Source organism: Excalfactoria chinensis, chromosome 3 (assembly GCF_039878825.1).
Source record: "Excalfactoria chinensis isolate bCotChi1 chromosome 3, bCotChi1.hap2, whole genome shotgun sequence".
In the NCBI taxonomy this organism is placed as follows: domain Eukaryota; kingdom Metazoa; phylum Chordata; class Aves; order Galliformes; family Phasianidae; genus Excalfactoria; species Excalfactoria chinensis.
This window is the reverse complement of record NC_092827.1, coordinates 8,785,694-8,801,138: the sequence shown is the minus strand read 5'-3', so window position 1 is coordinate 8,801,138 and position 15,445 is coordinate 8,785,694. Positions and strand designations below refer to the sequence as shown.

Below are 15,445 nucleotides of genomic sequence, written 5' to 3'. Positions count from 1 at the left end.
GTGCCGCCTGCTGCCGCCTGCCCGCCGCCGCGCCGCCTTTAAAGACCGCTGCCCCCGCCCGCCCCACGGGCGCGCAGCCTCGGAGGGAAGGGCTGCGGGGTGAGACGGCTCGGCGCTCCCAGCGGAGGGGATGGAGGGCTGAGCTCGGCGTTGTCGCTGAAACGATTCGTACAGCTCCGCTAACTCCAGCTCCAAACGAGCGCCTCCAAGGCAGCGTTTGCGAAGAATACGAGGGAAGGCTCACGGGCGATCTGCGAGGCACACAAACCCGCCTTTGTTTTCAGTTCTAACCCCGGCTGCACTGTCCGGTAGCCAGTTTCGGGGCGGGCGGCACAAGCTTCGGCTTAACACGCGACTTAAGGCACAGGACTGCAACCATTCAGTGGCAGCGGGCAGCTCGCTGCCGTGCAGAGCCACAGGACACGTGCAGGACTGCCAGAGCTCATCTCCCTTGACCTCTGGAAGAACAGTTACCTGTGATGGGGAACAGAAACCAGCACAGCCTCCACCTCACCAGCAACAGCCCTTGGCATTAATTAGTCACTTCAGCCTCTTACCTTTTGACACTGGAAGAGGACATCTGCAAAGCCTACAGGCAGCAGCACAAGAGCCACACCACCACCATTAAGAGAAAGCTGCCAATCTCAACCCCCTACATGAATCCATGTGATTCAGTTAAAGACCGTTCTGCTTGCACACATTCTTTACAGTTTCCCTGTGGATGGGGTGGTTACACATTGGAACAGCTTGCTGAATGGAGTCCGCGCACCTGGAGGCATTTAAGAGATGTGGAGGTGGCACTAAGGGAAATGGTTTAGTGGCAGGACTCTGCAGGTCGGGCTGATGGTTGGACTTGATGGTCTTGAAGGTCTCTTCAAACTGAATGGACCAATTCTTTCAGCTATCCTCCAAAAACTCTTTATTTTAGTGGCCTTCACTCCTAAAGAATCCCCCTTTCTGGAGTTCAACCTACAGAGCTCTCAAGAACTCAAAACTGAGTGCATTTAAGGACACAGGTGTGCAAAGGATAACTGGAGAGGCAGGGTGCCGAAGAGCAGCACAGGGCATCCACGCACTCTTGCAGTGCAAGGTGCTCTCATGGATGGCATTTTAGGTAGACGTTAAGCAACCTAGTGGTGATATGTGGGAATGACCAAACAAACAAAGCAACAGCAACAGCAAAGCAACAGGAAGCAGGAATTCATTGCAGCTGATGGGAATAACCAACAGCCTGCACGCCCCAGCAGCAAGAATCCTTTTCCCTACTTTAATCACAGATCCCTTTCGTCTGCCATGGTAGGAAGCCATTTGCTCTTCAGAGGTATTAAATGAGAACAATGTATTTTATCTGTTATCACAAAGGAGGAAGAATAGGAAGATTGCCATTTCTTTTGTTTAAAAGGAGAACAGTATTGAATGTATGGCATCCGCCCAACAGCTTTGGACATTTTCCAGTGCAAGTACTGCTTTAATCCCACTGGGTGTCTGTCCTGCTCTTAACATCTGACCTTATCAGGCATCAAATTTGCCCAAAGGTCTGGAAGCTTCAAGTACAATTCCCTTAACTCAGCTTATATAAGTAGCAAGCAGACAAACAAAAGGCAACTGAGTAGTTCAACTGCAACACAAGCTTAGATACTGAAGGGAATCCATGCTTCCTATACAGAGGACTTCTGATGGATCAACCACTGAACAACACCGTTCTAAGTCAGCCCCATACAGGCAGAGCTCAGTGAACCCAACCTGCAGGGCACCAAAATACTTCAGAATTAAGAAAAAGAAAGGTAGACCAATCCAGGCTACTGGTAAACATTTCATAAAAGATTTATTTAAGTATCATTTATCACAAAGATGAAAATACGTATAAGATTAGGAGCATGCAACCATCATCTACATTTCTATTTATTCCCTTGCATTGACAGCACATTTGTAATACAAGTCCTGTGCCAACCTCACCTTCTTCCTGAAAATACTACGTTTCAGGACATCGGATAAACAAAAAACCCCACAGTAAGGTAACATATGAGAAAAGTGCAAAGTAAAAAATAAAACCAAACCTCATGTATATACCACATTCAAACCCCTCCCCCTCCAAAAACTGAATAAAGGCAAACTGCCACCTCGCTGCCGCACGGATTGTCTTTACGATCTACTTTACCAAAACAATTAATATAAATTAAGGGCGCAGTCCTGCAGACACTCATGTTTGTAGCTAACCTGAATCACAGATGGGCTCAGTTGGTGTTAGGAAAAGCCACTGGTTAGTCACGCGCAGAAGTTCCTGCAGTATAAGGCCCTAAGGCAATAAAATGTTTAAAAAGCATTAAGGAGAACAAAAATTAAAGCAAACAAAATCACTCCCAGATGAGTTTTTGCTTAGTAAGTTTCTATCAAACGTTTTTAAAACGGTTTGCTCCTAAAGTCCTGAATACTTCTATTACTTAAGCAGTTCTGCAAGATTGAAAGACAAAACCCCCAAGGAGCTGGTACAGGTGTGAACGACCGTACAGGGCGCTTCAGGCAGGTATGTAGGGAGGTGGAGGCTCCTTCTCAGGCATCTTCACTGCCATTTCATAAGTTGGCAGAACGTACTGAAGGGAAGACATTTGGAAGAGATTAATGCACAAGGCTGAGGGAACAGAAAGCCCACAGAGTGAAAATACCTACACACACCCCACTGCAATTTATTTCTCTGTTGTGGGCGAATATAAGAACCTAGTGATGCTTCCAATGAGCTAATGACAAAACGAAAGGTGCACGAGCAGTTTACTGCTGCACCGAACCTGACCCTAGGCCATTAGTTTCACCCCACTGCCTCTTGGTTTTGCAAGCAGCAGAGAAGGCTTTGATAAGTGCAATCAAAAAGTTCCCCTCAATTACAAGAAAACCCATCAGATTTCTCCCTGTAAATCCCTCCTGTTTATGCGCTGTGAGGACACAACACCAATCTACCTTAAACAAGTTAAAGCAGCTGATGTTAATCCTCCCAGCCCTTGTTCAGAAATCTGGACATGACACGCAAACAGGGATGTAGTGCTTTTCTACTCTTAAGTTAACACCTGATTCCCGTCACACAGAAAAGAGGCTTTACCTGTGGAGGTGCTTCAAAAGCAGGGTACACTGCTATCTCTGGCAAATTTCTGTTGCTGATGTATTTATAGCAGTTCCATACACAGTTGATTAGATAAGCCTGAAAGAGAGATTTCTCTTTTTAAAGACCTCATATATATATATATTTATTAGCTGATTCAAAAACTAGATGCTAGATAACTTTTGTATGACAAAAAGGAGCGTATCTCAATGTCAATCACCATATAGATACACACATGAGGGATGCTGCTTATGAACAGGTTTAGTCCTGTTCAACCTTGCTGTCACAATGACTCAGGACAGGATGAACCCCACAGACCTTAGCAAAGGAATTCACCATCTAATCAGTTCATCTGTGTGCCTCAGGACTGCTAGTCAAATTGATCCCTAACTGGCTTACCCTTCTGTGGATCTCAGTCCAAATTTGCTTGCAGGAGAAGGACAGGCCAACAGCACAATCCCACCTACCCAAATTCATGTTATTATTTGTCTAACTACACGTGCAGAAGAGGGCATGAACACACAGCCTGAGGCACCAAGGAAAGGACAGCACAGCAGAGCAGCCTGATATTAAGCTAACATCAGCTGCTGCAGAAAAACAAAGCAACAAAGCATGCTCTGATGACAGTATCATCATCATAGTATCATAGTATCATGCGAGTTGGAAGGGACCTTAGAGATCATCGAGTCCAACTCCCGGGTTTCGAGCCCCCTGTGTAGCGAAGCGGCACTTCTACCCCTGCGCCACAGGGGGGGGATTCGAACCCGGGCCCTCCAGTGCCGCAGGCAGCAGCTTAAACCACTGCGCCACTGGGGGCACACAGTACTTCACTTTTATTATTATCTTTATATTTCTTGCACCCCTATGTATTATGATTTTCAAAGTTTTATCTAATTAACTTGTATGCAATAATTCAATATTATTTCATAAGCATATCTATAAATATTATTTCCACATATGCAAAACAATGGCATGTGGAGGCTTTGTGCATTCCTGCTCCCCACTCAGTGAGGTGCAAATAGGCCCCACTGCAGGCAGCACACGAATTAATGGGAGACAACAGTACACCTCATGTATGATTGAAGTCGTATTGTAACTGAACAGGTCAGTAACTGCACTCAAAGTTAATTCAATATATCTGTATAGATTGATAGTATGTGGACAGAGCAGCTCATGAAATGGTCATGAGCTCAGAATTGTAACTTACCTTTAAAATGATAAATAAAGCAAAGAACACCAGAACGATAAACAGAAGACAGCTGGAATCCAATGAAAGAAGATCATCTTTGTAAGGGAAATCCGGCTAGTTAAAAAAAAAGAAAATAGGGGGTTTAGAGAGAAATGGAGGAGATGAGCACAAACAGCACATTTACAAATATCACACACCCGCACTTCACACCAAGTTCAGAGCCTTGCCTGAAATACCCTCTCGTAATTTATTCTCTCCTACCTGCAAGGAAGCAACATACTTTCTGCAAGGAAGCAATGTACTTTCTGCAAGCCATTTCCTCAATCCTGTACTAGTACAGATATCCACAAAATTTCCTTTTGAGCAACTGCAGCACAGCATTCATACAGGTCCTTTACTTGAGAGGCCCTTACTGACTTAATACTAATAACCTCTTACCAATCCAACCAGTTATGTTATGTGTGCAAAGCAGAAAGCAAGAAGAGTTGACCCCAAACTTCAGAAGAGGAGCCAAAACACACCAAGGAGCTCCTACAAATTTCAGTCTCTTCTCCCCTGACCACACTAACAAGGCTTCTCTCCAACGCTCATTCTTCTTTTGAGAAGACTTTTTAAACACCTGCTTGCACTGATCTGAACACCAGCCAGAAACAGCTTGTGATCCAAGTCAATGGCTGGTATATCCTACCCACTGCATCTTTTCACAGTTAAACATAAGCAGCATGAATGAACATTCTGCTGCTGTTTCCTCAAAGTCTTTCTGCAGAATGAGAACAGGATGTTAAGAAAGAACCCTCAGAACGTCAGGTCCCATCCTATGACGTCACAGATTCTGCATCCGTCAGTCTTGCCCTGTATGAACTCTTATCCTTCCCGCTCACCCCAACCAAATAAGTGCTGACATTTTTATTCTGCAGTAGCAAATTTACCAAAGAACCACATTATTCAGCTTGCAAAAATCTTTGTGTCCAGAGCAAATTAAGCACAAACAGCTTAAACCAACATCTCCCTTTACAGATGCTTCTCCCCTAGCATTCCATTTAGGGAGCAATTACACCTCCAGTCCTTCCACTTCTGCTAAGATCTCATGCTCACAACCACTTTGTCATTCCCTGTGGCTGCTGCAGTCTAAGTTACTCAAGCAGCTACAAGGTCACAGAATCGTTTGAGCTGGAAGGGAGCTCTCAAGGCCATCTAGTGCAACTGCCCTGCAATGAACAGGGACACCTACAGGTCCGTCAGTGCTCACATCCAGCCTGACCTTGGGCATCTCCAGACATGGGGCATCCATTAAATCTCCAGGCAACCTGTGCCAGTGCTTCACTACTCTGACTGTAAGAAAACAACTTCTCACTCTCCCTTCCTTTAGTTTGAGATCACTGCCCTTTGTCCTACCACAACAGACCCTGCTAAAAAGCCCGTCCCCTTCTTTCTTACAGCCCCCCTTTAGATAATGGAAGGTAACTATCAGGTCCTCCCCAGAGCCTTCTCTGTGAAAAATAATTCTAGCTCTTGTAGCACTTATCAAACCAAAGTTCAGCTTCAGATGAAAAATACTAATGTGAGCTGGACAAACACTTACCAACTGATCCAAGTAATCCTTGATTCTTGGCAAATAGGTTAGGGAACTGATTGCAACCAGACAACTGACCACAAAGTCAAAGAGCTGGTAACAGAAAAATGGGATCAGCCAGCCTACACGGTGCTGGGAAAGAAAAAAACAACCCATAAGATATTCAGGTAAAAATTCAAATAGCAACTTTAAAATGTAGACTGCAAGTATACTTACAGCGATTGCACCGTACACCATCATTGCACTGATTGTGAACATGAGGAGGGAGATAGCAAATAGAACACAGGCATTTTCTGCATTAAAAGAAAAAACAATTTAGAGTCAATCATTACTTCATGTTACCACACGATATCCATATGTAACCATGATTTCCCTCTCAACTGTTTTATCTACACAAACTGGAAGCTGCAGATTTGAGTAACTCAGTTCTCCACTAAAGGGAAAAGGTCTGGCTCAAGAAAACCAGCTGGCAACTGGAAAAGGCTCTGCCTTAATCAAAAGCCTGCATGAAGCTCAGACATACCAATCAGAAACCTGACCTAGTATAATTGTAACGCAGCATAACAATGCTTATTTGCAATATGTCAGTGCCCAAAGTATGTGGGCGATTAATTTTAATACTGGAAAGACTACAAGTGAAGTCAGCACAACACCGACCTTTCTACTTGAAAGTGCTTGGGTTATATAATTTGGTCATTGGCAGCAGGAACAGCGCTGCTGCTTGAGTACCAGTAAGGAAAACAGGAAATCACTGTGTGGAAGGTATCCTATTATTTAGGAGAAAAAGCAGTTGAACAGACGCCAAATGGTAGCGGAATCCAGGACGCCCATGGAAGCGGAATGATAAAGATTCCCCCTGAGCAACGCGGTTAGTGATGACAGAAGCACGGCTGCTTTCCACAAGTTAGATTAGATTCACTCTCCTACAGCAAGCAGGGTTTGTATTGTTGAACACAGAGAAAGAAACCAGCTTGAGCCTAGAGATGTTTTAAGCTCCTGTTTTTAGCAAAGCTGAAACCCAACTCTTGTGGTTCACATGCTCAAAAAGAAATTAGCGGCAACTGATCTGAAGATTACACCACATTAGCATACCTAATTCATTAAAAAAATAATAACTACATACACAGATGGCACCAAAATGGCCCACCTGTGTTTGATATGCATTGTCTTCATCAGAAATTGTGAATAATAAACAAGAGTTACACACACAGTGACAAATCCTTAAGACTAGAATCCACACACTATAATTTTGATTGCACAAGTGGATGAAGTCCCTTTGTAGCCACAAAACCTTGTTTGGTCCTTGTTCCTGCTCTCGTTTAACTACTAATAAACACAAGTTGCAGCTACAGGTGAGCAGTCAGGTCATGAACAATTAAAGACTAAACTGGAACTCTCCAAATCCAGACTTGTGCTGCACTACTCATCTCCACTCCATGCCAGACCTTGCTGAATTTCAGTGTAACAGAAGATCTGACACATTAGGAGTGCTACACAACATATTCCTGCACACATAAAACAAAAAACAATTTAAGTAAGCACAAGACTACACATCATACTGGAGCTAAGAAACTCTGTCAGTGGAGACAAGAGTTTGAAACCAATTTCGTTTGTAATCATCATACAGTTTATCTGTAACAAGCCAGAAAGTAGACTTACTTTTGCTCACTATGCTTTTTGTTCTGTCTATTCTGCACATCAAATGTTGAGTAACCAAAGATTTCCCTAAAGTACTTCATATTCTAATATTCCCACTTAGAAATGTACTATGCTTTTCTCTCAGTAGACTTACAAGCCTGTAGACTGCAGAGCTCTTTCCTTACATTCAGGAGGACCAACACAAACTCCAAGAGCTTCCTAAAAATAAGCTCTATTTCTGTTCTAATGACCCAACAAGGTCAACAAATGTTCACAGAGAAAGCAAAGTACCAACATTCTGCATGTACTAAGGCCAAGAAACCCTTAAATATCCTGCTGTTCAACATGCTGAGGGGTAATATGAAGTAAAAGTAATATTCCATTAAACTTTTTATGCTGATAGAAGATCTGAATTACTAATAATTTAAAAGACACTCCAAAATCCAAGTAAAACATATTTAAAAGCAGCATACCCACATGATACACCATTGTAAGGCAAACACACTATGACTGCATTTTTTTGCATGGAAGAGCTATGCACCTACCAGCCATTCTCTCAGAAGCGTAGTAATTTCCAATGACTTCATACTGGATATTAACAGTTGGCACTACGTTTGGATGAGTCACTTCTACAGTCAACAAGATGCCCATCAGCAAGTTCACCACCTGAAAAAGATCACAGTTACCTGGAAGTTACTTACACTGTAACAGCTCCGATCATTTTAACAGCACCAGCAAGTCTTTCACTTCAGTTAGAAGCAAACTCCTTGCTTTGCCTATTGTAAAAGGGCAGGAAGGGGACAACAGAACAACTTACTATCAACCTATGTGCTAATTTAGTTAAAGCCCTACCCCCAAAAAAACACACTGGACACTTACTAGTTTTAATGAATTCAAAACTAAGTAACTTTGTACATGAAGGAGATGGAAGGGCTTGTAGTCATTCAGATGACACAAACAGATACCAGATGATCAATGCAGATTTGTGAACTGGAAATAGTTAAAAGAGTACATTGAGGAACACAATGAGGCACATTTGGAAGAGCTTTCGCTTCCTAAAACAACTTGAAAAGCAGAGGTAATTTAATACACAAATAAGGTACTGCATCCTACTCTTCCAAATGGTGCTAGGGTACACAAGGTACAAATGGATGTGCAAAGGGGAACGTTAATGCTACAGCTCACATCCTCAGCTGCAGCTTGTTTCCTGCCCTCCCTGCCCCTACATGTTACCAATTTACAGGGAGAATTTGCTCTCTCCTACCTAGAACATTTATTAAAACCTCCTCAAGTCTTATCAGACAGGCTAAGCAAACAAACAGTGAATGCTGAGGAAATCTTGCATAGAGACTGAACTCCAAAATCCATAAGCATTCAGCATTTGGTATATGCTTACCAGTACTCCTTACTATGAAAGACTGCTTCTGCTTCCCTGTTTTGGTGCATACCAGAAATGCTTTCAGTAAGACTCAAAGAGTCAAAAGTAGATTCAAGCTCTGGAAAATTGCCTTCGCAGCATTCATAGGCTTGTCAGGATTTACAGAGCATAGTTTTGGTGACTACTACCTGAAGAGATAGGCCAAAGAAAAAAGTCTCCTACTAGGAAACCTTCACGGTAGTATTTCCAAGGCGCAGCTATATTCCAATCAGCATTCAGCACCATCCCCACCAGCAGCGGGATCCTTTACAATCAGCCTCCAAAAGAGGCAAGGAGAAAGGAAAAAAATAAGCAGCCTTCCACGTGCTGCCTTGCATTTTCCCCTAAAACTATCTGCCGGAGATTTCTTCTATTAGTGGCATCATTCCAAGAGCCTGTGATAGTAACAATGGCAAATCCACGCACAAATACAGAAGCATGAAGCAAGGCAAGCAGTTTGTCAATATTTAAAAGGAGTTTTAGTGTCTCTTAAGTTTAGAGATGATCACTTACAGGAAAAGAACCTCTCCATGAAAGGTGACTGTTCTGTAAAGTCCTAACATGGCATCGTGTATTAGACGAGCTTATTAGGAATTCCAGCTACTCCTATCTTTGGTTTTATGCCTTAGAAATAGCAGCTAGTAGTAACTGGCACTGAGTTTGCCCACCGGCATCTTCAGTCTGAAAACACACTGATGTTTCCCCTCACAAGAGTTTGCCCTTTGGGAGACCTACTCACCTAGCACTTGATTAAAAGCTTTTCTTTTGTTCCACCACCATTTGAAGGTACGGACCGTGATCTTCTTTTACCACTATTTCCACCATCTCTATTCTGGCTTTCTGCTCTCCATGCATTTTCAAGCTTTTTATATCCTTCCTCTCTGTGAATGTATCAGAGAAACCAACCTATGGTTTGGAAAACAACTTCTTTGGCTGTACTCATCCTTATAAGCCCGCGTCAAGTCTGGATATCTGGCTGCCGAAACATTATTTTCTACTTCATAAAACACAACAGGACTTATTCAGTCATAGCCCATTCACTTACTGTTTATACACCGTCACCATTTTAACTCAATAGTGATTAAGTTCAGACTAAAAGACAGCATTACTCCACTGCTGAGTTTAACTGCTGCGATAGGCTATCTGTCTGCAGATAAGGGCCGAGCAGCACTTGCATTAAGAGTACAGAAGAAACGTTAGCTGCCAGTTCCATCTTTGAAATTGTAAGCTTTAATGCCTTTCTGTTGCACTCATGCAGTCCTACAACTGACACCGTTTCAGTTTCCTTTCTACCCACGGCCTTAATTCAGCATAAATAATCCTCAGTGACATCACCAGTTAAGAAACACAGCTCAGAGTATCAAAGCTCAGCCAGGAATGGAGTGCAAGGAAAATGGGTTGGCCTTTGAATGCCCCTAATTTGCCATGTGAATAGCGTTAGTTTGATCCTCCTCCCCCTCCAGCCTGGATCAGAGTAAAAACCAAACACTTCTGCCAATTAATCCGGCAGGGCTTCCACAGCTCCACTGTTGCTCTGTGTGAATCGTATCACGGCACCGAGCAATGTGTCATGTACAACATATGGATTTATATTAAGCTACAAACAACTCCAAATTAGGTATCCTTTCAAGGCAGCGCCTGTATTTAAGCTGCAGCCATTCCTCTTCTACACAAGCCTGATAACAGCAAAAACCACAAGGCTCGTTTCAGCTCAACAGTCAATGCAAAACAACAGCAAAAGCACAGCTTGGATTGCAAGGCATCTTCCAAGGTTTAACAGAACCTACTAACCACAAATAAAATGTACTTTACAAACACTCTGCATGGAGGAGTAAAAAAAAACAAACAACACCACATAAACCTGTATGTAATCTTGAAATATAAAGGAATAACCCAGCAACCCCGAGAAGCCAGCTGGCAGTGGATGGTGCACCTCTCAGATCCCATGTCCTCAGGGCAGGTAGCGACAGGATGAGAGGAAATGGCTTTAAACTGGAAGAGGGCAGATTTAGAACAGGTATCGCGTAGAAATTCTTTACTGTGAGGGTGGCGAGACACTGAACAGGTTGCCCAGTGAGGCTGTGGATGTCCCCTCCCTGGAAGCATTCAAGGCCAGGTTGGATGGGGCTGTGAGCAACCTGGTCTAGAGGGGGGTGTTCCTGCCTATAGCAGGGGGCTGGAATCACATGATCTTAAAGATCCCTTCCAACCCAAACTATTCTATGATTCTACGATCCCAGCCATCCCATCACAGGCTTTTTTACACAGGAAGTCAAAATTGTTCGAATTCTTACTCAAAAGAAAGTTCCATTAAGATTTAAAAAAAGCCCATAAACTTAGTTTGTAAAGTATTATACTGGGCAATAAGAGCAGAATATTTTGCTCTTAGAACTGGGATATCTAAACTTAACAGAAGTTCAGCACCATTCATATAAAAATTTAAGAAACCACATTAACTGGCGTTGTAATAAACGATTTCCTGCTTCAATCAGGTAACAAACTGAGGCTGCACAAAGAGATCTCCAGGAGTCTCTTCCAACCTCAACCATTCTGTGATTCCACACACAGCAACATCAGCTCCCCGTATGAGCAGGACTCAAGAGACTGAACTGTAAAGAGCACTGGCCTTTTAATTACTGAGCTCTTATCTCCACTGCATCTAATGGCTAATGATGGACTGCTTTGCATCTCTGGAGGCCTAAATATGAAATGTAGGTTTCTCCCAAAGCACTTTGAGCGCTTAAAAGACTTAGAAACAGTTCCTACTTGGAATCTGCTTACATGAGCCGGGGAGCAAAGGGAAGCTGCTTTGCACAACTAACTTCCCCAGCACTCTGACACATCCTTGAAGAAACAAAATGAGGTCGTTTCTTGGCAGTGCTTTTCTTTGTGGGTTTTCTGTGTGTTTTAGTCATGCTTTCTCCCCCCCCCCCCCCCAATCTACTGAGAAAAGCATATTTTGAACAGGGTATTCCAGAGCTTCCAGCACTATTATAGTCCTTTGCTTTTGGAAGTTGTGCTCGGTGAAGAACCATCTCCAGAGATGCTCCTGTTCAGCAGTAGCTCTCACATCATTTTGATTCCACCGCTGAAGCCTGCTGCCAGAATGAAGCAGCCGCTCCCTCCCAAACAATGCTATTACTTTCAGGCTGTTTATTGAACTCTGATCCGACTTTGCCAATGCAGCGTTCATGTTTCCGGTCTCTGGAAAGCACTGTGCCTAATAAGAAAGTTTACAGGAAGAAAAAAAAACAACACTTCAAAGCCACATGTTTGCAATTATGAAGCTGGGAATAGGGGGGGTTCCTTTCCTTCCTACACAGGACAGCAGCGAGCACTATAGAATTAGATTAATATAGAATTAATCAAGCTACGCTGGCCCTGAAAATTAAGCACGGTCTTCTAGAAATGGTCTGAACTCAGTTCTTCACAAGAACAGCTCATCCACTTATCAGAAGCAGCAGCACGCAGACTGCAGCGTGCTTAGAGCAGGCGGCTGTGTGACATGGCACCAAGAGCAGACATGCCAGAAGATAACACCGCTGCTCTCCATAGACAGAAGTGCACCTTAAGGACAATAATACGGAGCTGTTTTAATGAGGAGTTCATTTCATACGAGATTTTTAAAGCATTCGTATAAAGCAAAAGACAGAAAAAAAAAGCCTAAAGCGTTACATAAGAACAATGCATATGTTTTAAGAGGCCAAAACTCTTATCTTACTAAAACATCTGGAGGAGTCTGCTACAGGACTCCATTTTATGGCTGGTATCAAATTCCTCCAGGAGTGCACGGCACAAGAGCTGCGTATCCAGTAAATACAGGCTGGCCAAGGCCTCATCAGCATCAACCTATGGTTGGGCTACATATTTTAACCCCCCCCCCAGAGTGCTACCTGCCTCCCAAGATACAGAACGTTAAGTTACCCTTATCTGCCCCACCGTAACTTATAAGCAAATCATTAAATTGATTTAGAAACATTTATAAGATGGAAATTAATGATTATAATAAACTGCTTACTAATTAAAATGCCTGAACGACCTTAACCTATATATATTTATTTTTTTTTTAAGGAAAAGTTTGTCAACAGAAAGATTAAGTTTTATTTTCACTGTCTGAAGTGTAGTTAGATGTCAACATGGCTACTAATAATTACACTTAATGCACCAGACAAGGCAGACCACCTAAGAACTCACATTAAGACCCTACTGCAGCTCAGACAGCTAACAGGTGGAAGACACTTATCACCTTTTCTCAGCTGGCATCTCAGAGGAAACCAAAAGAGACGTTTTCAAAGGATCTGGTAGGTTTATAACAAAACACAGCAATCAAGCCCCTCAGTGGCACTCAGCTATCCAGAATTCAACTCTACTTTTTCCTCTAATAGCCAAAACCACTGCAGTCACACAGCACACTTTGCCTGTCACCATGCCACAGGCTCTAAGCACTACGGTATATCTACAAAGAGGAAGAAGAGGCCTTGCATCCATGAGCCAAGAAGAAACAGCAGCTCAGAAACATGGGAAAAAACTGAGTTCTACCAGGTCTGGCTAAACAGAAAGCAGAATCACATCCCTCTGAGCTCCAGGGTTTCTCCATACTCCTGCTACCAGGAAGCAAAAGTGTGTAGAATGCAATCAGGTACAACTGATTCATAAGAAGATGAGCAAACTCCTACTGTTAAAGGTTTACGCTTCTACTCGATACAGTAGAGTGACCAACTCCCAGAAGTTTTGCAGTGTTCCACAACAAGTTCCACGTTAAATACAGCGTAAGAACTCACTGTTTTCCATCTTTACCAGGGTAAAGGAGCATACCGTTTGCTTACAGCTCCGGAAGAATAGAAAAGCTGTGACGCAACCTGTTTACATCATCCTCACATTTTTACTGCTCATGGGCATAAGAGGAAGGAAAGATGAAGAAAGAAACTGAATAAAAGGGGAACTTGTTGGCTCCATGCTTTAACTCAGACGTGCTGTTCTCACATACTTTTTTCTTCCCCATTTTAGTTCAGAACAATCTTTAATACTTCAGCTTAACCACTGCAGCTCTCTCGGCGAAGAGAGCCACTCACCAGCCAGAAAACGGAAACGCTGGGGAAAATAACCCTGTTTCTATAGATCCTCAACAGCTGTTCTGAAAGCAGAGGGCAAAGGACAGACAACTTCCCTTTGCAAGAAGCTACACAGCGTTCACACAGCACCTGCCTGTTGCAGACCCCCCCCCCACCTTACTCTCACAGGCCATGCACTGCTTGAAGGCACATCTCTTATCACTTTATTCCCCGCACAGCCTAAACTCCACCTTCCTGCCAAGGACAAGCTCAGCACAGCCTGAAACGCACAAAAGGCGCTTCTAAGTCCCCAAACTAAGGAGTGGAAGAGGAAAGATAACATCCCCCCTCAGCAGCCACGGCCTTCAGCTCTCATTGCACGCTGCTTTCCTCACCACAGTGAGGGACGTCGAATGGTAGACAACACAGATGGCTCAATCGCCTGGGGAAGCCCACGCTGCTTCTCCCACACGAGACACAGACACGGGACGACCCCAACCCCACGCGGCACCTCCCGCCCCCTCCTCTCGCCCCAAACCCACGCGGCGCCCCCCGCGCACGGCGCATGCGCGCTGCCCATCCTTCGCCCACCGTCGGGCAACGGCTAGAGCTCCACGCATGCGCGCTGCGCGCAACCGGAACGGCCGCCACCGCCCCCTCGGCCGCCCCCGGCTCCAGCTACTCACCATGTACCAGGTCCCTAAAATGATGGTGCCGGTCCGCACGTGGCAGCAACCACAACAGCGAGTGCTGTAAAAACGATCGCGGCTCCGCTTGAACGTCATCCTGGCAGCAGCTCCGCCGCGCTCGCTCCGCCGGCCGCCTTCCTCCGGACTCGCCGCTCGCTCTCGCAGCGCTTCCCCTCGGCTGAGGGCCGGCAAACCCCCGCTCTGACGTCACCGCCGCTCCGGCCAATGCTTGTCGACGGCGGGGGAGCGGAGGGCTGTGCCCGAGGGAGGGCCTACGCGTTGCCGCGGTAACAGCTGATTGACAGCGCCGTGGGCCAATCGCAGCGCCCCGAGTGCAACGCCCTGCCGTTCACCTGCGCGGCGGCGGGGTGGGGCTCACCTGAGGCGAGGCGCGGTGGGGGCTGTCTGATGTCCGCCATTTTGGGGAGGAGCCGCCCGCCCTCACCTCGGCGCTGAGGCAGCCTGGCATGGCGGTGGGTGTAGCGTTGCCTGGGGCTGGTGCTCGGGGTGCTTCCTCCTGAGGGCCAGCGGGGGCAGCCGTAAAACATTCCGAATTAAAATGCATGTGCAGACAGCCCTTTGTCAAAGCGAAGTCACCTCAGTGGACCTCAGAGCACCCAAATCCCTCAGATTCCACTGAAATTCAGCTAGCGCTGTTGCAAGTCCAATTCACTTAAGCCCTTTGGCTGTTCTTTTAGAGAAAATCCTTATTAAGTTACTAATAATCGTGCATTACATGGTGAGTAGATGCACAGTGTGAACAGAAGAGGTGAGCTTGAGTTCACACATGATATAAT

The 15,445-nt window shown here is 44.7% G+C and overlaps 1 protein-coding gene across 1 annotated transcript; it reads right to left on the bottom strand.

The window, feature by feature from the left end:
- Positions 1 to 1,806: 1,806 nt before the first annotated feature.
- LAPTM4A (lysosomal protein transmembrane 4 alpha) lies at positions 1,807 to 14,874 on the bottom strand. Its single transcript, XM_072331742.1, has 7 exons — positions 14,646 to 14,874; positions 8,037 to 8,157; positions 6,070 to 6,146; positions 5,863 to 5,985; positions 4,299 to 4,394; positions 3,092 to 3,190; positions 1,807 to 2,591 (listed from the first exon to the last, which is right to left on the bottom strand). Exons 1-7 carry the CDS (start codon positions 14,742 to 14,744, stop codon positions 2,517 to 2,519), a joined length of 690 nt encoding a protein of 229 aa, XP_072187843.1. The 5' UTR covers positions 14,745 to 14,874; the 3' UTR covers positions 1,807 to 2,516.
- Between the last annotated feature and the right edge of the window lie 571 nt (positions 14,875 to 15,445).

Bases quoted from the DNA above. Each gene is read 5' to 3' on its own strand.
- LAPTM4A (XM_072331742.1), bottom strand. From the start codon at position 14,744: ATGACGTTCAAGCGGAGCCGCGATCGTTTTTACAGCACTCGCTGTTGT. The intron at 4,395-5,862 runs GTAAGTGTTTGT...TTTTTTAACTAG, and splicing joins AGGATTACTTGGATCAGTTG to CCGGATTTCCCTTACAAAGA. The intron at 3,191-4,298 runs GTAAGTTACAAT...TCTCTCTTTCAG, and splicing joins CTTTATTTATCATTTTAAAG to GCTTATCTAATCAACTGTGT.